This window comes from Cottoperca gobio, chromosome 19 (genome assembly GCF_900634415.1).
Source record: "Cottoperca gobio chromosome 19, fCotGob3.1, whole genome shotgun sequence".
Taxonomy (NCBI): Eukaryota; Metazoa; Chordata; class Actinopteri; order Perciformes; family Bovichtidae; genus Cottoperca; species Cottoperca gobio.
This window is the reverse complement of record NC_041373.1, coordinates 13,921,026-13,942,957: the sequence shown is the minus strand read 5'-3', so window position 1 is coordinate 13,942,957 and position 21,932 is coordinate 13,921,026. Positions and strand designations below refer to the sequence as shown.

The following is a 21,932-nucleotide window of genomic DNA, read 5'->3' as shown; positions in this document are numbered from 1 at the left end:
TCACCGTGTTTATTTGACATTTAAAAAACGTGTTCGACAAGTACCCGACTCACCATTTGGTAACAATGAGTTTTATACAGAGAACCAAACAATGAACAGTGTTTTGTTTTATTACCTGTGTTGTTGCCACTGTTTTCTCTACTGCCCTTGTGGATGATCAAACCTCCATTGAAGAGCTGGAGGAAGCACGGAGGCTCTTTCCCCTCACTAACCAACACCTGGGCAGCCAATCAGATACAATCAGATGAAGAAAGACACACTTTGATTAAATCCAACTTGAAAACACAGCCATTCATGCGGTCATATTCAGTAAATAATGAGATGAATGGAACACTTAGTGTCAGGATAATTATCGACTTATTGTGCGATATATGGACATGACCCTGATAAGATTACCCGTTGTGTTTAAATGTGTGTTTACATAATAATGTCACCAACGGAATAAACAGCAGGGTTTTCCCCTACCATTAAAATACTTTTGCATTGACATTTTTGTTAACAGCGCCCAAATGTCAATTTGTGGTTTTATTTTTTTAGGATATTTGAAAAAGAAATTCACTAATTCGAATTAGAAGTTTCTCTTTGTGAAAGGGTGTAGTTGCATTATTATGCTTTTATATTATTATTAAATCAGTGGCATAAAATGGTTACAATAATGTCATTTATCGCAATTATTATTATTCATTATTATTTCAGGAACAATATATTGTACAACAGAAGTTGTTATTATGACAGGCCTAGAAACACTTGCTAATTATGAGTAGACATTGACATTGATTGTGTTTGACTGTGATGAACTGAGACCCACTTGTGATCCCCTGTGACTGCCCAGCTCCACCGTCATTAGAGCTGAGGTTCCTTTCTCACTGACGCTGGAGTGACTGCCTTGCCAGAAAAAACAAGCAGTCCTCTCTCTTCCAGGGGCCCCGGCACTCAGCTCCCCGGGTTTCTGTCGCTTCCCCACTGAGAAAACAGAACCAGAGTAAACCCAGTGGACAGCTGTAACCATAAGATGTAAGGCTAAAGCCTCTTCTTCTTTCAAACCTTGTTAACAACACTTACGTTAGTCTCTCAGGTGCTGTTTTACAGTTGCAATCCATCACAACTAACAAGTGAATTCAGGCCATTAATCTTCTCTAATGAATTAATCTTACCCATTTCACAAGTTGTATCTCGAGGCCACCTCTGTGCCAAACACATGACTCACCGAGTGTGGTGATGGAGTACTTCCAACGGATGATGTAGGCGTCGCCCTCGTGCAGTTGGCCCAGGCTCTCTGGAGGCAGTTCCTCCTCACCGTGCTCTTTGATGTGCCAGGCGTCTACAGCTATTGTAGCCAACTCTGCCTGTCTTCCGTCGTCTGCCCTGACCAGGCCGTGGCCCCGCTGGACGTTCACCCCCTCCAGAACTGTCTTTACCGGCGCCGGCTCGTTGTCCAGCAGGGCCTTGGCGTCACATGGCTGCAGTTCCAAGTCAAGTGCGGGCCGTTCAATGGTGTGGACTGGGCTCTGAGGTGACAAAGAACATTTTTTCAGTTTAATGATTCATTTTTTTAAACAGGCAATAAGAAAATAAGTAAAACACATGCATGACAGTCTCACTAATTCACATATTACACAACCAAAGAGTCACAGCTAAATACAAAATGCAAACATCCTAAATGTAATCTCATCTACCTTGATTTCCTCTGCTTGAGCTGCTTCCTCCTTCTTCCTCTCGGCCCAGTCCAGGAACTTCTCTCTGAACAGGGACGTCTCATTGTGCTCTGACAGCCGGCCAAACAGAGCCCAGCTCGGGCGACCCTCCCCCTGCCTGAGAATCATATAGACAAGGAAAGCATTTAAAAATGTCCTCTGTGCAGCTGTACTGGCCAGATAAAACCACCAGGGGCCACAATAACACAGCCAACAATCTAATAAACCTTTCTGTTCATGTAATCCACTTTATATCAGATAAAAGTGCATTTATCAGCACAAAAAGGAAGGAAGGGTTAACGCGTGGTACTCACTGAGGCACATCTGTATTCGTGCAGGAGGCATCTAAAGGGTTGACTCTGCAGCTGCTGTAGTCATAGCTGCCGCTGTAAAGCTGTTTGCCCAGTTTCACAGCCACTTTTCTGTCACCCAAGGGCACGTCTTTCCCGTGCCACACGTACACTTCACCGCCAAAATCAAACACTAAGACCTGTTGTAGGGCGTTGGCAGCAGGGGGAAGGGAGAAGATGGATTGCCGTTTATTACAAAGTACAAAATAACAATTGAATGTGCTTTGAAATGTCCGTCTGGACTTTTACGGGTGCTTTATGAACATTTTATAACATCGCTTTCCACACTTTCTTTTCAGGTCCTAGACTTCCAGGTGTAAAATGGATCAAAAATAGTTTTCCAACACTTGTCAAAACCTCCCAGACATATAAGATTGTTATTACCTCTTTAGAGTCGAGCAAGGAGACACTCGGGATGGAGGCCCAGGCTTCTTCATGAGGCACCAGTTTGTCTCCCAGGAGTCTGTACACCCCGTTGGAGTCTAACACCCCAGTCTCATACAGCTCGTCCTCCTCTGGCTCCCCTGCTCCTGTAACACACACAGCACAACACAAAGAGGCAGAGTGAGCATATGTGTAGAGCACGTGGTTAGACATGAACTCCATCAAATGCTGAGGTGTTCTTAAGGAAAGTAACAAATCTAAAAAAGCATACTAAGAGGAATTTCCATGTTTACAAAAACAAATGCAAAACAAAGATGTGTAACAGTCAAATCTATCTGTTTGTGGAATAGTTTTGAAAAGGAAATGAAAATGTGTAATACACTTAATGGATTTAACAAAAAATATATATATTTATATATAGAATTTAGATATTTTTGGGTAAATATTTATCTTATTTTGTTTCTTTCTTTCATTTTCAGTGTATACATTTAATGATGATTGTACAAAATAATAAATGTAAAAAGGGTAGGTGTAATAAGCTAAGGCTTCAGCATACACCTTTTCAGTCACTATACATTTGCTTGGGTTTCTAACTATTTCAAAAGTAATGACTTATTATGGTTATTTAAAGTTGAAAACGACCGAAATAAACTAAATTACGCGAATGACAAATGTTGTATGAACTGTATTGATCTCTGTTTGTGCTTGAGCTAAATAAAAACAGCTTGTGGCGATGTTAAAGAGGTTGTGTGTGTGTGTGTTTTATGAACCTCTGTATTGGGTATGTCCTCCCAGCAGGCTCCAGAACTCTTTGGCCCATCTGCTGTCCGTGTTGATGCCCTCCTCCAGCACTGTCACCTGGGAGGCCTTACACCCGAGGTCCCTCTTGGCCTGAACAAACGCAGCCATATCCGACGCCTGGTCAAAGAAACCATATCATCATGAGTTCACATATTATGACGTCATCACCCAAAAAAACAACAAACAAAGTCCTTATACTAATATTACTAAATAATATCAGTACAGCTAATCTTTATCTGCAACTGTGTAGAAAGACCGGGTTTGAATGCATACAGATGCAACTGCAAATGTCAACATTATGAATAAAGCTTTGAACTATTCGGTACAGCCCTAGTCAACACGTGTCAAAGCTTTCAAATCCAAACCTGCTTCTTCCTTACCTTAGCTTTCTCAATGACGTTGGCAAACTCTCCACTCCACATGTAGCATTGCTTTGGTGTTATGAGAAGGAAGCAGTCGCCGCTGTTCAGAGAGTGGGCTGTGGGCTCCATCAGGCGCACCTGGACGTGCCTCCGACCTGCAGACAAGGACAAAGCAGTTTGTACTTCCGTAGTCTTAATCTGAAACATACATCACTGGAATATAATATAATATTTATTATGGAAACATTCTTAAGGAATAACACAAGAAGCACACTTGAGAGTTTCCCATGAACGGCACTTTAAGTGTTTGTGAATGGTTCTAGGTGATATATCCCCCGTACGTCACACCTCCATTCAACTAATATGAATAGAAAACAAGCACACAGTTCATTCTCTTGTTTTTCTGACCTTTGATGCGAATGAGCATGAGTTTGTTGAAAGGCAGCGTGCTGTTGTTGGTCACAACATCGGTGGATTTCACGCTGCGCAGGTTGATTTTGCGGAAGTTCTCCTTGCTGGCGAGACCCGCCAAGGCCACATCAGCGAGATTTGTTTTGGAGTGCTTTGCCACTGCGAGGGAGAGAAAAGAAGACAATTAGAAAGGATATCACGCTATAACACATATAGACCACAAGCAGATTTACAACACAGATCATAAGAGATTTCTAATTTCACGTGAGCTATACTCGTCACTTCTTCTTCTTTCTCATGTTACCTGAAAAGGTCACTGAGGTCAGACTAGTCTGTGAAGGGTAGAGAGGAACTGAATATGGTAAACACGTAAGCAGCAGACTACACTGAAGTGAAAATACAGTATATGAATATCAGATCACTGAGTGTGGAACAGGTGAAGTTATTTGTTAATGAACTGTATATAAACATGTAAGAAGTCATAATTAATGTTAACAAATGTCATCTTATGTGGCCGTTAATATAAACAATAAATAAATAACGTACATAACAAACCAACTTATTAACAATAACTAAAGTGCGTGTAAAAGATTTCCTGCGAACACAACATATGTATGTAAAGTCGTTATACAGCAAAGTTTGGTTGTGGATTCAACTGGTGGTGCTTGAGGCTGTTGAGCCATACAAGAACCTTAAGCCCGTGTAATATAAGTTTGAGCAGTCTTACTCCTCTCCACTTGGATCCTCTTGGTCTCCAATGAGGCCACGTTGAGCCTCTGCTCGGTGTACACCTGGCGGATGTCGTTGCGAGCAGCCAGAGCCCGCAGAGGGTTCCTGGAGCCCTGGTTCCTTCTGGTTGGTCGTACTGCTCGCTTGTGTTCTGTTACGGCGGAGGTGAGCCTGAAAACACAAAACATTATTTAATTTAAGCAACCAAGGTCGTTCAAATGTTCTGATTATTATAAACTCACTTTGGCGTATTGGCCTGGATCTGGCTGAGGTCCTCCTCTGTCAGAACCAGACTGCAGTCCATGAGCGTCGACGGCGAGACAGTTTTGTAAAAGTTGCCGAACGTCTCGTCATCATCCAGGGTCATCACCTCTTTCTCCGTCTCTGCCGTCACCTCGACGGTGGATATCTTGCTTTTGCTCACGCCTGACCCACACGCCATGGAAACAGGAAACAGGAAGGATGGAACAGGAAGTGTTACACAGAACTTTCTCCTGCTAATGATGATTTTTTTGTGAACAGATATGTACAAAGTGTCTTTGACATCCCGTGTGTAGGTTCATCTATAAAATGCTGAGTATGTTCAATATACACTATGTGGCAGTAATTAAACATACATGTAGATTAGATCCTTAAAAACACAATGTGTGATACATTTGTGGAAAACAAACACAAAAAGGGGGATTGTACCTTTATTGTGGAGCTTGTCGAGGAAAGACTCAAGCTTGTCCAGCCTTTTATCTCCTTCCACCTTCACATCAGTTCTACTGGAGATTTCTGTCCAGCAAAAACAAACAGAGGCATGATTAATAGTGACAGTGTTACAATACAACGTTACTTTCTAGGTTAAAAAAGGCATCAAATGCTAATAAAATACCACAAAGGTTTAAAATAAATGTCATCTGCACCTTGTGACACGGAAGAGTCCAGTTCAATATCAATATACTTTAAATACTCACAACATCTGCTGTATTATCGGGTTAATCACTTTATTGATTAACTAAATGATTCACACACTGACTGACCTTCGTGGGGTTTCACAGGCGTGGCATTACACTTCTTGAGGGATATAAGAGGCGAATCTTCCTTATCGGTCACAAGACCTGGAAGAAAACAAGGGAGATATTAGGGCTGACACTAACAATCTTTTTCATTATCAATCAATGTGTCGATTATTTTCTTGAATAAAAAATTCCAAATCCAACGTGGCATTTTCAAATGTCTTGTTTTGTCTGACTAATAGTCCAAAAGTGCAAATATATTTAATTTACTTTTAAGTATGAGAAAGGCGTTACTGGCGTTACTGAAGCAGTCAGAGCATTCATTTTCTGACCATCGATTAATTACTATATATATGCTGTTATTTGCTGTTTGTCCGTCTTCACAAAATCATATTTTAGTTGATTTTTGCATTTTCTTTTACTAATGCAAAAGCAAAGTAAAGACAGAGAAAGAAGGGTTAGAGTTTGCATGACTGAAGAGGCCTCTCACAGGAGAACAATGAGCATGCTCAACTCGTGTCAAGCCACACGGAGTAAATACACGCTGCAGTTTCACCTTTCTTGGCCATGCGTCCGGCCACGGTGAACTGGACGGAGTCGTTGGCAGCTCCTTTGCCTCTGCTCTTCCACTGCTCCTCTTTGTCTTTAAGGACCTTCATCCTGTCTGCCAGCGACACTTTGGGCCCCAAATCCACACTGGATTTCTGTTGGAACATTTATTCAAAATACAAGAATGTAGGTCTTTTGCACTTTAACCGTCCAGTTATTTCACACAGGAACAGACAGTTATGAGGACACAGTGAAGTAATCATGAGTGAGCACGAAAGGTTGCATTTCAAAAAGGTGCAGGAAGACAGTGAAGCAACTATAAATTCATTTAAGGAGGAATTATGAAAGATCCCATTACGTTATAAATTATTTCTGGGGGAGCGTGGCTTCTGCCAAAAACAACTAGCTAACAAGTTATTTCATACTTTATAAAAAAAAATGAAGAATGTGGAGTCCTGACAATAAAATACCAAAACTGTACTGAGGTCATCCATCACCCACTATTTATTACAGCTTTCCTTGCGTGATTTACTCCTGCTGCCATTTCTGCACCTGAACTCCACCATTAAAAATGAATTAGCAGAGGTTTTACGGCACCCCCTGGTCTCTCTGGACCCTGAGCTGTTGTAAAGTAATTAATGATATTCCACTCCTAAACATTTGAAGCGTTTTACGGCGCTGCTTGGTGTTTTTTTTTTTTTTTTTTTTACTGGTTGCCACCCCTTATTCCTTCGCTAATAATGAGCAATTCCCTGCATGTAATATATTTACTCCTTTCTGCAGGGAGTTACAAACAGACTAAAGGCAGGAATAACAGAACATATATATTTCAAGCAGATCATCAGAATGAAGAAAAGGTATTGTGCACAACAAGCCACAGATAACAGAAGAAACTCTACATGATGTATTTAATATGTATACATATAGTCTTGGATGTGCTTGTGTCTGTCTGGATTGATGTGAGAGCCACAGCACGGCAGTGTGTTGCTGCAGCAGATGGAAGTAAATGACAAACAAATGACTGGGATTACAGCGGCTCGTTTACAGTCACAGAGGAATTTCTTTTGCGGGTGAAATATGATCCGTGTGACCTGCTGACTGTCGTGCTTTACTTCACATCTCTACAGTAAGCTCTGAGGAGTCAACTTAAACATTCGCAGATGTCAGCAGCTTCAAAGCTAAACAAGATGTTTGGCTAAAGTGGTGAACTCCAGCCACACTGATGTCAATGTGGAGTCACATTTCTGACGTTAATTTGATGTCAATATCATATCATAGGCTGAGCCATTTAAGGAAAAATGTCCAGTTGGGATTATTTGTCTGAACATTATTGACATTTATTTGCTCTACATTAACCTCCAGGTCTGTTATGAGTTGAACTCATCATCATTAGTAAAAGAAAAAGAGAGGAATCTTTGACTGACTGTAAATAGTAGAGACACTGGCATGTAAAGACTTGTTTTGCTAACTCACAGAATAAGTGTTATTAGGTACAGCTGTCCGGATGTTTCAGGCTTCAGTTGTGTTTCGAGCTCACAAAGTCAGCGGCTGGCGCGAGAGCTTGTCGCAGTTATAAGATGAATGTTTTAGCTCTAAATTAGCAGGAACAACACAAATAATACAGAATGCAATGTTCTACGCAACGGCACACTTCGTTATCTTTCTGGTAATATCTCATGACAGCTCCAAACCTTTTGAAATTTGAATCTTGAATTATCAATATTATCAATAGAGCCCTGTGACACTGCAACCAGGATGTACTGCAGGGTGCTCCACCTTTAGTGATACGTTATTTAAGTACCTGATTAATTCAAAGCTTACAGCTACCATGCGATACAGATAACTAAATTAATTTAATTTAATTAGAAAATCATTTCTTAATTTTGTGAATCAACACAAACAGTGACTTCTGCATTACGTAAATCTCACAGTATTTCCCCCCAAAATAAATTTCATATAGATAATGCAGATCAGTTAGAGTTACAGGCTGAAGAGACTCTGTAATCCTTAAAACAGCCCCCCTCGATATATTTACTGTTGAACTGTCCCTGAGCTTAATCATCCCTGCTTAACCAATCGGTTTGTTCCCCTTGGCAAGGACGGAGCTGGAGACTGCACTGCCAGATAACAGAAATCTGGTCAAGTTTAAATAACCATTCTGAGTCTATGTGCTATTTGTCCTGAATTAATGTGACACATGCTACAATGTCTGAGCAGACATTTGGCAACACCAGTTTCCCTCTAACAATATTCCACTCAAACCAAAAACACATAACACCCTTTCTCTCCGCCTCTCTCTCACTTCACCCGCAGAGTGTTTGTACTTTAATGTCAAACATGTTGCATGGAGTGGTCAAATATTAGCCTCACATGAGACAAAAGTTCAAAGAAATACATTTAATCACTCTGGCGAGCACACAGAGGCGACACGACACACTGGGGATGAACATCAAAGTCTCCTCATGCTGCTTTCATAAACTGAGAGAATATAACACGTCTTATGACAAACAGCCGTTTCTGCGCACGTCTTACAACACAAACGTGTGTCCTACGGGATCGGAGTTTAAAGCGTTATTGCTCAAAGATGCCACTCCTAATGTCTTGTGCACTGCATCACATTTAGGCTTATAGTACAATGATGTTAGTACACACAAAGTACAATATCTGTCATCTCACACAGTCCTAAAGCAATCCCACACACTTACAGACTCCAGCTAGCAGCCCATCTCTGGAGTCAATCAGAGAGGGGAAATACCTTGGCCTGACAGGACCCCAGAGAGAAGGGGAGGAGAGGAAAGGGCCTGGGCCTCAAACCCCCCACAGGAAACCATTTTTCTCAGCCGTGCCTTACTGTACGGAGCAGGCAGCACCTCAGCCAAACCACTGACACAGATATCGACCAACTGAGGGTCAGCAGACCACATTCATGTAGCGAAAAGCAAGTGTGTTGACAGCTCTGATTTCTCCGTGGTATTTCTCCGAGAGCGTGCGAGAGGTTGTCCAGAGCACAGGTAGAGAACAAGAGCCAACACATGTCCACGCAAAGAGGCACATACAGCACATATGTATGCGCGCACACACACACACTTACCTGGAGGGGCTGGGAAAAGGTTGAGAGGCAGGTGTCAAAGTCAAAGAAAGGGGTAGAGTCCGCAGGAGAGGACAGAGGAAAACTGGAAAGAAGGGTTAAGGGAGGTGGAAGAGGAGGAAGAAGAGGAGGAGAAAGGGGAATTATCAGAGGAGTATGGAGGAGAAAGAGCATAGCAGGGAAACATTAAACTGCTACACTAGCAGGTATTAGCGTGGAATTTAAAGTCTGACATAAAGCTTGGGAAGATGCGAGAGGAAGGAAAAGAGGAATAGATTGTTTGTAGTGCATGCAGAGGGAGAAAACACCATCAAGTGAAAGCAGGATGTGAAACAAGCCTCAACGTTTAGCTGAAAATGTGTCGTGTAAAATAAATTTCACACAAAAAGTTTGATTCCTTTCGATGTATTAACTTGTGATTTTAAATCGCTTATTTCAAAGAGGCTTTTTCAACACACTCACGACGCATTAGAGATAATCCACTCATCTTTAGTGGATTATCTCCAAAACATGTTCTGGGAATCAACACACCAGGGACAACGTTTCCAACTGATCATTAGTCTCAATGGAACAAATCAGACTAGTGTTCAGCGAGTGGATTACAAAACCCGACATTTAGAAAATCATTCGGGATTTGAAAGCGAAATGTAGATTTCAAAATATTATTTTAATGTCTATGTGGACAGTCCACTTTATAATGAGCAATTTAATGTACAGTCGAAACTGAAATTAGACGAACAAAGCAGCAATTTTCTGCAACTTTGATTTTTTTTCCCTCATTAACTAATGGCACGCTGCGAACAGTCAATGTAACTTATGATTAACAACCATTATTCAAGACAACACATACCCTAACCCTCTTTAAATGTAATTTACAACAAGGCCTCACTTTACAACACAACCGTGGTGCAGAGAACAGCTCAGCAGGCTTAACGGGAAACATCTGGAGCTGGTTGAAGATGACCACGGTGTGTGTACCATGCATGTTACGTTCCCTGGTCTCCCACACATCAACCAAAGAGCAACAACATCTGCTCCAGATTGGCAGAGTATGAGATAAAAAAGACTAATGCCAAAACATGCAAACCAATGGCCCTTCTTCTTCTTCTTCTTCTTCTTCTTCTTCTTCTTCTTCTTCGAGAGAGAGAAGCGGACATGTAACAAGAATAGTCACATTCAAGGAAATGCCCCATAGCTAATGCCGACATGGCACCGATCGATGCCAGTAATTTAGCCAAACCCTGTATTATCCACATCTCTCATGTGAGACAGCGGGTTTCAGACCAATTCACAGGCAATAACCTCAGACTTAAAGAATTAAAGGAAGAAATCCGCAGACATTTTGGACGCCCTCTTTCATGCATGTGTTGCATTTTGACAATACCGTTTTTGTGCCATTCACATTGAAGGACTTTGTGTTGACTTATCAAAGTGAAGACAGAGCACACAAACATACAATGACATCAGTTGTTAGTATTTAATTCAGTGGGGGATTTGTTCAACATTTCTTTGGCTGTCTGTACTTACTTATTAAGTGGCTTTTTCCAGACTAAGAATGGATTAACTTCTTTTTTTTCTAAGGTTCGCTCATCCTTGGATGAAGGATGAGCCCAAAACCAGAAATCCCCCAAAAGGATCATTGATCTGGACAGACAGCAAGCCCAGAGATGGTCCATTTAAAAACATGACATCACTTCAATCTTAGTGTTGAATTGACTGTTTTGGGGGTATCCATGCGGCACTGCTGTAGAACAATTATTGACTTGCTCCGTCCATGACATGGTTATAAGAGAGTGTAGTGTTGTTTTTCCACTTGAAAACTAAGCAAGGGCGGTCGTGTCGGAGAGGAGCATGTAGAAACCTGCATGCACTTCGATCACTTCAAAAACATGTCAGTTATCTTAGCATGTGTTAAACATTAAACCCTCCACGCTGAGCAGTGTAAAGCTGCTTGACCTGGATGTTTGTCTATAAAGAACACAAAAGCTTTGCTTATAGAGGGAATTATTTTTGAAACTCTGAGAGCAGGGGAAAAAAGAGGAGAGTGCAAAAATCAACAAAGGGAAGCAGGCATTAGCTCGGAAGGGTTGCAGGTGTTTGGTCATGGTGTAGGGTTTTATTTTCAAAAGGGAAAGAGGCGTGTCTCTCTTTCTCTTTGGGAGGCCAGCTAAGCCCTGGATCTCTGGGATTTGGCGTCACCGCTCCCAAATCTGCTGCACCCCAAAGCCCTCCTAACCTCACACCCTTTTGGCAGCAATTCGGGGAAATAAGCTGATTCAGCAGAGGAAGAAATGAGTCCGCAGCCAAATCTTTCTTTCCCTGCACACAAAGCTGAGGGGGAGGCTCAACATTTGGCAGTATTTGCTGGTTACTGCCCGTTCACTCACTGACCGACTCCTAAACCCCACTACACAGAGACAGTTCGCTCAACAAGTTGAAACCTACCTTTTTCCTCCAAGCATTTTCAGCATCCTGGAGCTGACCGAAGCGATCAGACAGTTTTGGCTGGATCAGCTCGGATGATTTGGGATTCTTCACTCTATCCTTCTTCTCCCCTTCACCAGTGAACTCTGCCAGTCTGAACAAAGCAAAAGAGACATTAGTTCCTTCTCCATTAAAATACACTGTCTAACCTACCTTTGCTTTTCATTTATACGTATTATACTTGCACGTTATGTCTCTTGCACTATTTTATTTCACTATTTCTTATGTCTTAAGTATACTGTATGTTACATTGCTGTAGCTTTTAATACATGTGACAATAAAGCCTTTGAATTCCTTCCTGAACACAGAAGTCCCACTCCCTCAGTGTTAAAGATATTATATTTAATTACATTTAATTATATTTTCTATACTGTATATATCATTTTATATTTGTATATATTATATATAATTTATATATATATATAATATACTGTATATATATTATATAATATCTTTTTTTGCATAGACACAAATATGCACATCTAGGCCTTCTACATCACCACAATGCATGCTGTGGTTGTGTACATCCAATGACCTCTGTTTGAGTGAAGAGCCCTGGCTTCCATCCAAACTGCTCTCCAGCTCCTCCACGTCCTCCGACACTGTGGACGCCTCCAGGCTCTCGTCAGGCGAGGGACTTCGCATCTCCTCGAAGCTCCCGCCACTGCTGCTGCCGCCGCTGCCGCCGCTGCTGCCACCTGCCGCCGCCACCGCCGCTGCCACCGCTGCCGCCGCTGCCACCGCTGCCGCCGCTGCCACCGCTGCCACCGCTGCTTCCCTGCCTCTGTTGTCTGTCGATGCTGAAGCTCCCTCCGTCCGTGATATCATCAGTTAATGAGTCATCCGCTCTGTCATTGTCCCCATTGACCTCTTCCTCTATCTCCTCCACCTCCTCATCCTCCATCTCCTCCTCCTCCTCCTCCTCCTCCTCCTCGCTCTCAGGGTGGGTGAGGGTGACGCTGCTTTGTCGGGCTGGTGTGCAATCCGGTGTCGAGCCCTCGCTGTGGTCCGATTCCACGCTGGTGGAGCGGCTTTTCTTTAGGATTCCCTTGATGCCCCGAGGCCCAGAGTCTTGGCGCTGCAGCGAGGCACGCTGGCAGGGAGGAGAAGGAGGGGGTGAGGCGTCTCTGGTCTTGCTGAGGGGGAGAGTTCTGTCGGAGAGGAGACTGGAAGGCTGAGAGGGAGAAAGAGAGAGAAAGGTTTTTTTTGTACTACCAGCTATAATATTTATAAGATGTGCAAAAGACGATTAAAGTTACGAGACCACTTGAGGTGTATTCTATGGTCCTCAACATTTTCCAATTCAGCTCATTTGCATTTTCCACATAACAGTAAAGAAAACCTTTTCTCTCGCTCTCCCCCCCCCCCCCCCCCCCCCCCTGTTCCAACTACTATTTCTGCTCTCATTGAGCTGCTGCTGTTATCAAGAAAGACTTGCTTCATAGGTCAGAGGAGAATCACGAGGGGGTTAAATGGACATGAATGAGAAGAAAAGAAGAAGAAGACATAGAGCTTAGAAAACCGAAACAATGGTGATTATAAAATGGGATCAGTGAATGGGGGGGGGGGGGGGGGGGGGGGGGGAGAACAAAGAGAAACAAACAGTGTGTCAAGAAAGATTGTGAAAGATTTCTCCATGTCAATAAATCTGTTAAAGACTTGTGTTGGACGTCACTAATGTTTGTTTGTTTTTCTGGGAAAAGAAAATGTTAACAAAAAACACATGTTGTGTCAAGTGAAGTTGTAAATGTGAGACACAAGCTTTTTGTGCTCTGATCCAACATATAATATTAACAGTTTTAAGGATTTGATCATAAAAATCATTCATACTCGTTTCAAAATGCAATAAAGACGCACACATCATTAATGTTTTTAGGGTTTTTTGCTGTATTTTGAATGTGCAGCACTTTGAACAACTGTTGTTGTTTTTAAATGTGCTTTGGATCGGATATAGGAAGCATGAACATGACATGACACACCTAAACACACCCTTTTGTGTGTGTGTGTGTGTGTGTGTGTGTGTGTGTGTGTGTGTGTGTAATACGCTGTTGCTTAGTCGATAAAACAGCAGCTGGAGCAACAGCAGACATCCGACTGACAGGTCAAAGTTTATGAGAGAGTGCGAGAGGGAGAGAGTGCTGATTCAGGAGGAGATGAGGGCCGAAGCAGAGCGTGAGGCCAGCTGGTTGTGAAAGTGCAACGCTAACCAGGTGGTCTTCCTAAATAAATAAAAACACTGGAGTGTTTAATGTGTGCGTGTGTGTGTGTATTGCAACTGTACATTAGTGACATGAATTACAATCTACTCGTCAACTTCAAAAACAAAAAGCTAAACTAAACCAGACCCGAACGTAAAGAGAGCCAAAGTAAAGGTGCGTAAGAGTTTTGGAATTGGCCTGCATGCGGTGCAGCGGCGGTGTTCAAAAATATGATTTTTCCAAAATACAATCCAAAGAGATGACTATTATATTTCAGCCTATTGAGTTATGGAAACCATGTGGCATTTTTATACACACACATATATATATATATATAATGTAAGGCTTAAAATGGAAAGAGAAATACTGACCTTTTCTTCGGCAGAGGAAGCATTTTCATGCGGCTCCTTCCATGACGGTTCATCTGGGGCCTCGTTTTCATCCATTAACTTGCTTGTATCAGTCTCGTGGAGGCTGAAATATGAGCGGAAAACAGACAAAGATGGTGGAAACAGACAGAAAGGAGGGGGGGGGAAGACACATTTTTCATACATTTGAGGTACAAATGATTGAGGCATTACATAGTGGACTTGCAGGAAAGAGCTGCACGGTGAACTCAAAGCATAAACTAGGAAATGTTAACAACCACGAGTCTGCTGAGTCACCACAACATTTAGGGATCGTTAGGGACGTTAGGGATCTAATCAATTACAATTCGTATTAATCTGTATTCCGACGTGAGTAAAGCTTGTGTTAAAGTCGCTTTCTACACAACTGCAGAAGTCCTTGTTTTCCTTGATTTTTACGACCACTAAAGGGCGTTGACAAAATCAATAAGCACTTACTGATATGGCACTTTGTGATCAATGACGGCACCAAGATACAACTCAGCTCACAATCATCTCCTCCGGTGTGCGTTTGACCTTTGGAAGGCAGTGATGCTCGGACACATTCGCTTTTGCTTATAGCCTGCCTCGCCTCTCTTTTACGCATTCGTTTTGTGTTTGTAGTACGCTTGATTGATCAGTGACAAGGTTCAGTTGCAAATCGTCAAATGTCCTGATTTCACTTCTGACTTGGGAGGAAACTGAAAACAGTTCAAACTCCATGTGGACAAAAAAGGGGCAGTATGTCTTTAACCAATCCACACACACACATGTGAGCATAGGGGACACTTCTCATAGACACACACTCTCCAGCTCAGTCCAGACTCCAGTGGTCACAGTGCTAAGTACAGTTTGGCTCTCACTGCGGCAGCTATTAACTTTAGTATGGTTTGCATCACCATGGCTACCACACGGCCCTGAGTGTTGTGTGTGTGTGCGTGTGCGAGCGAGAGAGAGAGAGTGTGTGGCAAGCTCTGCAGGTTTATCAGGTTTATCTCTGCAGCTGTTCACATCATTAGAGAGCCTTTCAATCGGTCTGTAATTACTTCTGTGCTCCGCTCTCTCTGCTCGGCCTGACTGTGTTTGTTTCACGGTGAATCTGTTTGTTCTATCTGCTCGTGTTGTGGCATACGTAATGTACCGCCGACCGCAACGTCTATTACTCCGACGATGGAAAAGAAGACGCCATTCAAAGTTTAAATGCAGTTAGTCTGACACTAACAACACATTTGAAAACAACAACCTTTCAGCAGAAGCTTTACAGTTTCAGTTACAGACTCATTTAGAAGTTGGCTCTGCTGTTTGAACCTGCCTACCTGGCGGAGGATTCCTCTTCGTCACTGCTCATTGACTGACACTTTGGCCCGTCATCGGCACGTCGGACGCTGCTTCCATCCTCCATGCCCTCTAGATCCTACAGGCAGAGAGAAGGGCGGCCGAAGCCTAAAGGTTAGGATTACGTTTTGCTTGTTTCCTACACTCGCTGTAAAAAAAAGAAGAAAATCTTGATAAGGGGAGTGAATGAATGAGTAAAGCTCCACCCATACACTTAAGTGAAGGAGTTAACCCTTTAAAAGCTCCAGTCGAGTTTCTCAGGTCAGTGCTGTGGTGCAAACCTACCACCCTGACTACATAGAGAGAGAAAACTAAAACAGAGATGAGTACTGCCTGTACGGGATTTTCCACATTAAAGTAAAGTGCCCTCAAGGGAGCCATTACGCTTTTTACTTGTTTTTTTTTAACCATCATTAAAGGTTAAAGATCCCCTCCAGACATATGATACGACATATAAAAATACGCTGCTGTGAATACGGATTTGCGTCTAATATAGTTTTCATTAATCATTTTTATGTTACAAAATCGTTAAATGACATCTACTGCTCCCTCATTGAAATCCGTAACTTATGAATATGCATATGTGTATCATTTCAGAAGTTTAAAAGGTGTCTCCTTTAAAAGTCTCCTCTCAGTGTAAGCGTGCTGGTGGCTTACCACATCACACTTGCGTAAGTTGCATATTGGACCATTATTGGCTCTAAATCTTAAATATTCAGACCTGAGGGGGTCGATACATTGCTGAAGATACTTTGGTGTTACTATCAGACTTTTTAAAACATGCGTACAGTGTGAAGTTGAACTATGCAGCTGTGTGAGACCTGTCAAAGCTGAAAAGTGCTTTTTTTCCTCACAAAATGACACTACGGCAGCAACACAGAACTAAAGAGCTCATCTAAACTGACGGATGCTCACTGATTATATAGAAGGAACTTATTTTCCACCCAGCATGAAGGAATTTCCTTCTGAATAACACATTTTTATATACTCAGGAAATTCAGTCGGGAAATAAATATAAATGAGCTGAGTCTTTGTCCAGAAGTCTCCATGTACACATTTTATTGCCTCCGACGCTGGAGAGCAAACACACTGTAAGCTCAACTCCTGCTGGAGACGCTGACTCACTGGCTCTCAACAGAGACCGTGCAGGAGCTATGGGGAAAACGTGAAGACAGCGAAGGAGTTTGCGCTGATGACCTTTGAGTGAGACACCTTCAAATAACAGAGATCTAGGTCAGAACTAAGGACGGAGAGAGCAGAAATAAAAGCGAAAACAAAAAGTAGTGCGTTAGTAAGATAGCCTCTTTGTGGGAGCTTGTTTTCCCAGCAGGTTTTTTTGCCATCTGGGTTCACTTGGCCAACCTTGGCAATGCTCCTGGCCTGTGAAGGCCAAGTTACAACAACTATTTACATCCAATATCATGAAACTCAAGCAGCCTGGGAAAGACAGATACTGTCTTCATTTTTAAGCACACGTGTGTATATGTCCCTTGGGATTGGGGGGCATTATCAAGCTTTTGTTCCTGAATTGATCTTTTAGCTCTCCAGACTTCTTCTTCCCATCGTTGCTTTAAGATCTCCACGGACTGTGTGTGTGTGTGTGTGTGTGTGTGTGTGTGTGTGTGTGCGTGTGTGTGTGTGTGTGAAGTCATGACTTTGGCAAGGTGTGTGTCCAGGTGCAGGACAGCACAGTGCTGTATGGAACAGCTCAATTTGTTATTAATGGAGCAATAGATCCGGGGGGGGGTTGAAACCTACACCAGCTGCGCTTGAAAAATGTGGATCTAGCATCTGTGACATCACTCATAAGTTTATAAATGTGTTTTGAAGCTTGGATTTGGTTTAGTGTGCGTGCTGTCGAGACAATCACACAGACACAAAATCAATCAAACATTTCAAAACATTTGGACAAAGGGAGTAAGAAGACACACCTAAACTAGCGTACCTTAGAAATAGACATCTTGGAAGTCCTCTTGGCTGAGTCCGCAGGCTGTTCGTCAACTAAAGAGAAGACACACATACGGACCATGAATACAACGGTGACAAGTACATTTGCAATTGCTTCCTGCAAGTGTAGCATCACATCATCAGTCAGCGTGTGTTTGGTACACACACAGGCCGATCTAACAGGTTATATAATTCAATGCATGCATGTACAAACATATGCACACACAACACACACACACACACACACACACACACACACACAACACACACACACACACACACACACACACACAGAGTCTTTCCAGGTCAAGTGGAAGTTTTCCTTGCTGGGAAAATGTAGACAGGAAAACTGACAGGATACAATCTTATGGGCTTCGGTGCTCTCAAGGTGTCTCAGGATCAAAAAGAGGAAATGAATGTAGTGACATATCCCCGCCTCACGATGAGTGCATCTATCAGTCGAGAGTTTACGGTGACATGGACAAGGTATACCATTACCCTGTGTGTGCATATGTGCGAGAGATAAATCATTTCTCATGCGAGTAGTCTAATCAAAAACAGCCCTGAGAATATTATCCTCTAATCTGCACGAAAGGAAACCATTACATTTAATGGTATTCCAAAACAACACAAATGTCTTAAGTCAACACACTCAAATCCACTCTTCTACTCTAAATCAGCTTTATTGCCTCGACAATGAGACATGCTACAATTGTCCCCCCTCCAAAGAAAATAAAATGAACAAACAAATCCAAATTGTCTCTGACAAACTCCCCTTTTCCAATATAAATAAAAACAGCTGTACTGTTGAAGCCTGATACTGTAGTTTTAATACTTTAGATTTATGTTTCCAAGCTCCCCTGCTGTCCAGAACTTGGCGTGTTTCAGTTCAGATGACGACACGTTGCACATCGCAGACCGGTGAATCCCCGCAGACTGCACTCTCTTAGTTTTGAATCCAGTCCAATCTTTTTCACATCATCATCCATCCAACGTCCAAGCCAGAGAGCGAAGACAAAACTCTAGCGATGGAAAAACCTCCACTTAAGTTTACTGACTTTTCTATAAGTGTTTTCATCACTCAAGACTGCTCAGTCACAGCTGCGGAGAGCTTATTGTAACGGCCTTTGACCTGGTTTTTTGGCCCAAAAGGACATTTTTTGCCTTGTCACAGTAGAAAAAGCACAGGTGTTTCTAATAACACTAACGATGCCTCTGTTGTATTCAAGGGTCCCGGAGAGCAGGCGTGCACGATACCAGGAGCCTGAAATCAAAGCGGCTAAATGGAATTCAACGTAACATAACAGAACATATTCAAAACAATAGACGCGATTATAAAAATAACTTGACATAGTTTACATGTTAGCAGCAGCACAGTATGTTAAATTAACTCCTAAATGAAGAATAACATCAGCTTCTTTAATAACCTCCTATGATTGTTAACCATTAATATGTAGGAGCTGCTCCCGTCTGCACCTTTAACTCTCTCGCACACACTCACTTATGTTCAATTTCGTAACGGTATGATAACCGTCAATTTAACCCTAACCCTAAACCGTTACACCCCTAGTCTGCACATGAATATTAGCCAATGCACTCTAAGGAGCGGTGTGCAGCAGAACTCTTATGGAGAACACACTCTATGCTAATATGAGCATGAAGGCTTCTCCAATGTGTTGACTATGTTTCTATTCCTTCAAGTGACCACAAGAGGTGTTCTGGCTCAGAGCACTGAGTCCTCTGCCAGCCTGGACAGGAAGCTCATCAGCTGTGTGAATGCACCGCCAATGCTCACACACTCTCTTGCTTTTCACACACACACCACACGCACATATCTCAATTACACATGAACACTGACTCTTCTTTGTTCTTCTCTCTGTGACTTTGGTATAGAGAGAATCTTCCAACCATCTAGTATCTTCGCTTGCTGTGCACATGTACATGGAGAGAGTCTCGGTAAAAATGCAACATTTTAATCGATGATAGGGAAAAACTAGCAGAACAATAGTGTTTTTTTTTATTTATTCAACTGTCTCCCTTCCTCCTTGTGGATGTGTTTTTGGTATTTGTATAGCATTACAATGCATGCATTTCATTCTGTGCATGAAAGTTGCTATATAAATAAATGAACAGAATAGACTGGACAGCAGATCAGTTTTAACGTTTGTTTTAGGTCTTGTGCATCGCCGCATTATTATATAATATGATTAGATTAAATTGGTGTCATCTTTTATCTGGTATCGAAACAGGTATAGAGAATCTTTTTTTTTTTTATGTACTAGAATTGTATCGAAGTTTAAAATTCTGCTTCTGTGACAACCTTACTTCCTGATTGACGTAGAAGGTAAAGACATGTCTGTTTACATTGTTTACGTAACACTGCGTCACACAATGCTGAACTAACCAAGGACATTCCTATCACCTCTCTCCGTCACTATCTTTCCGTCTCTTGTGCAGTCGAGCATTCACTCGCACACATCCTTGACTGGCAAGTAGACGAGCACAAAGCAAGACAGCCACATCAAATACATAAGCAGAGAAACACATACAGACAGGCAGGCAGGCCACTGACGCACACAGACAAGACAGGCGACAGGCAGGCTGACAGACTCAGGCTGTGGGCTCAGGTGGCTCAACGTGAATGGGAAAAGCAGCGACCCATGTGTAAACTTAGCTATTTTCCCCTCTCTGTGGCAGCAGGCTCCAAGATTGGTTTGTGATGCCAGCTGGCTGAAACCAGCTTCGAGGGTACTCGACAACAACATTTGCAAAGAAAGACACACAAGTGTAAGTGCACACCCACTGAGTCACAAAACTCTGCAGACACGTGCCAAACATTATCTCCCTTATTTAAAAAGAAGGAAAACCATCACTTGAGGCAAAGCATTCACTCTAAATTACACAGTGAAGTGACCAAAACAGAGACATGAGTAGATCTGTTTTCTTTCACTCCTCCGTGGCAGAGAACTAAGCAGCCAACATCTATACACCAGGTGGGTGATCTGACAGCAGCAATGAGCTCAGTATTCCTTTAACACTGAGCACTAGGGAGAACATGAATGAGTTAAGGGGATAGAGCCGTCTGTGGAACGAAAGAGGATCTGAGTGCAGTGAAAGTGGACAGTTCGTCTTACCCTTTGGCTCCTCTGTGTCATCGGTTTCCAGCAGCCTAGGAGAGAGAGAGGGAGAGAGAGAGAGAGAGAGGGAGAGAGAGAGACAAATGAGGTCACTCTCTAACACACTGAAGTGATGACACAGACATAATGTGTCTGTAACATTTGAGGTTTGTAAACCAGACATAAAAATGAAAATATTAAGTCTTACTTACACAACTATAATCCAATGTATACTCGAGGCACATAAAAAAAGGTGAAATACAAACCAAACTATCAACAGAGCTGCAGTAAGCCACTTACTGTGCGGCGTATGATCTTACAACATTTACTCGTGCTGCTCTTCCAGTCCCACGTTAGCAATGATATAACAGCGATGCCTGTGTAGCCTCTAAAGATGGCCATTCATCTCTAAGTAATGGGTGTTAAATATGGATGGGGACGGCAGCTGCCTGTGGGGTAGCAGCGATGATGTAACAGGAGGAGGGGAGAGGACCGCTTTTAACACAATAGAGAATCGTGGTGGACATCTGGGAGGGGTCAGAGGTGACTGAAGAAGGGGAGCTGGCCCCAAGCCGGTCTGCAGGTTCAGGATTAGGACAAATGAAGACCCATGTCTAATCCATGTCTAATCCATGTACACATAACTGCACTGTGACATTGTGTAAAGAATGTTTTTTTTAAAAAAGATCTAGACAGAGAAGTTCAAACCCTGCTTACAGTCTCTCTCTCGCACCTCCGCATAACTGGCCGATCACTGCGTGCAATGCGTGTGACTTTATCTTGCACTGCAGATGGATTCTCACGAGATCACATGAAAATCCATCGGCGTCAGATTGACAGATGGAAGTATTTTATTTTGAAAGTGCCTGCAGTTTCCAGTGACGGCTCCTCAGATGGTTCTGTGTAACAAACCATCTGGCGCGTCGGGGTTCGGGTGTGAATGTCTGAGTTGACAGTTTTGGAAAGTTGCAGAACTTGTCGTACGCAGGGGGGGTTGCCGAAGCTATCGATATGATCCCAGTCACTTCCACACAGTGAGGCATACAGCGTTAATTAAACACTGGTATCAGATCGGTCTATACTCATAGCCCAGGTAG

General features: G+C 42.5%; 1 protein-coding gene across 1 annotated transcript in view; it reads right to left on the bottom strand.

The window, feature by feature from the left end:
* svild (supervillin d) overlaps positions 1–21,932 on the bottom strand; it is a 43,679-nt gene that overhangs the window by 5,363 nt on the left and 16,384 nt on the right. Inside the window, 21 exon segments of the mRNA XM_029456492.1 lie at positions 116–218; positions 809–963; positions 1,208–1,508; positions 1,677–1,812; positions 2,009–2,184; positions 2,429–2,574; positions 3,199–3,346; positions 3,610–3,746; positions 4,000–4,161; positions 4,730–4,902; positions 4,974–5,157; positions 5,422–5,508; positions 5,757–5,834; positions 6,289–6,436; positions 11,815–11,947; positions 12,389–12,551; positions 12,628–13,027; positions 14,423–14,525; positions 15,754–15,851; positions 17,718–17,773; positions 20,854–20,888. Of these exon segments, the coding sequence (XP_029312352.1) occupies positions 116–218; positions 809–963; positions 1,208–1,508; positions 1,677–1,812; positions 2,009–2,184; positions 2,429–2,574; positions 3,199–3,346; positions 3,610–3,746; positions 4,000–4,161; positions 4,730–4,902; positions 4,974–5,157; positions 5,422–5,508; positions 5,757–5,834; positions 6,289–6,436; positions 11,815–11,947; positions 12,389–12,551; positions 12,628–13,027; positions 14,423–14,525; positions 15,754–15,851; positions 17,718–17,773; positions 20,854–20,888 (3,122 nt within the window).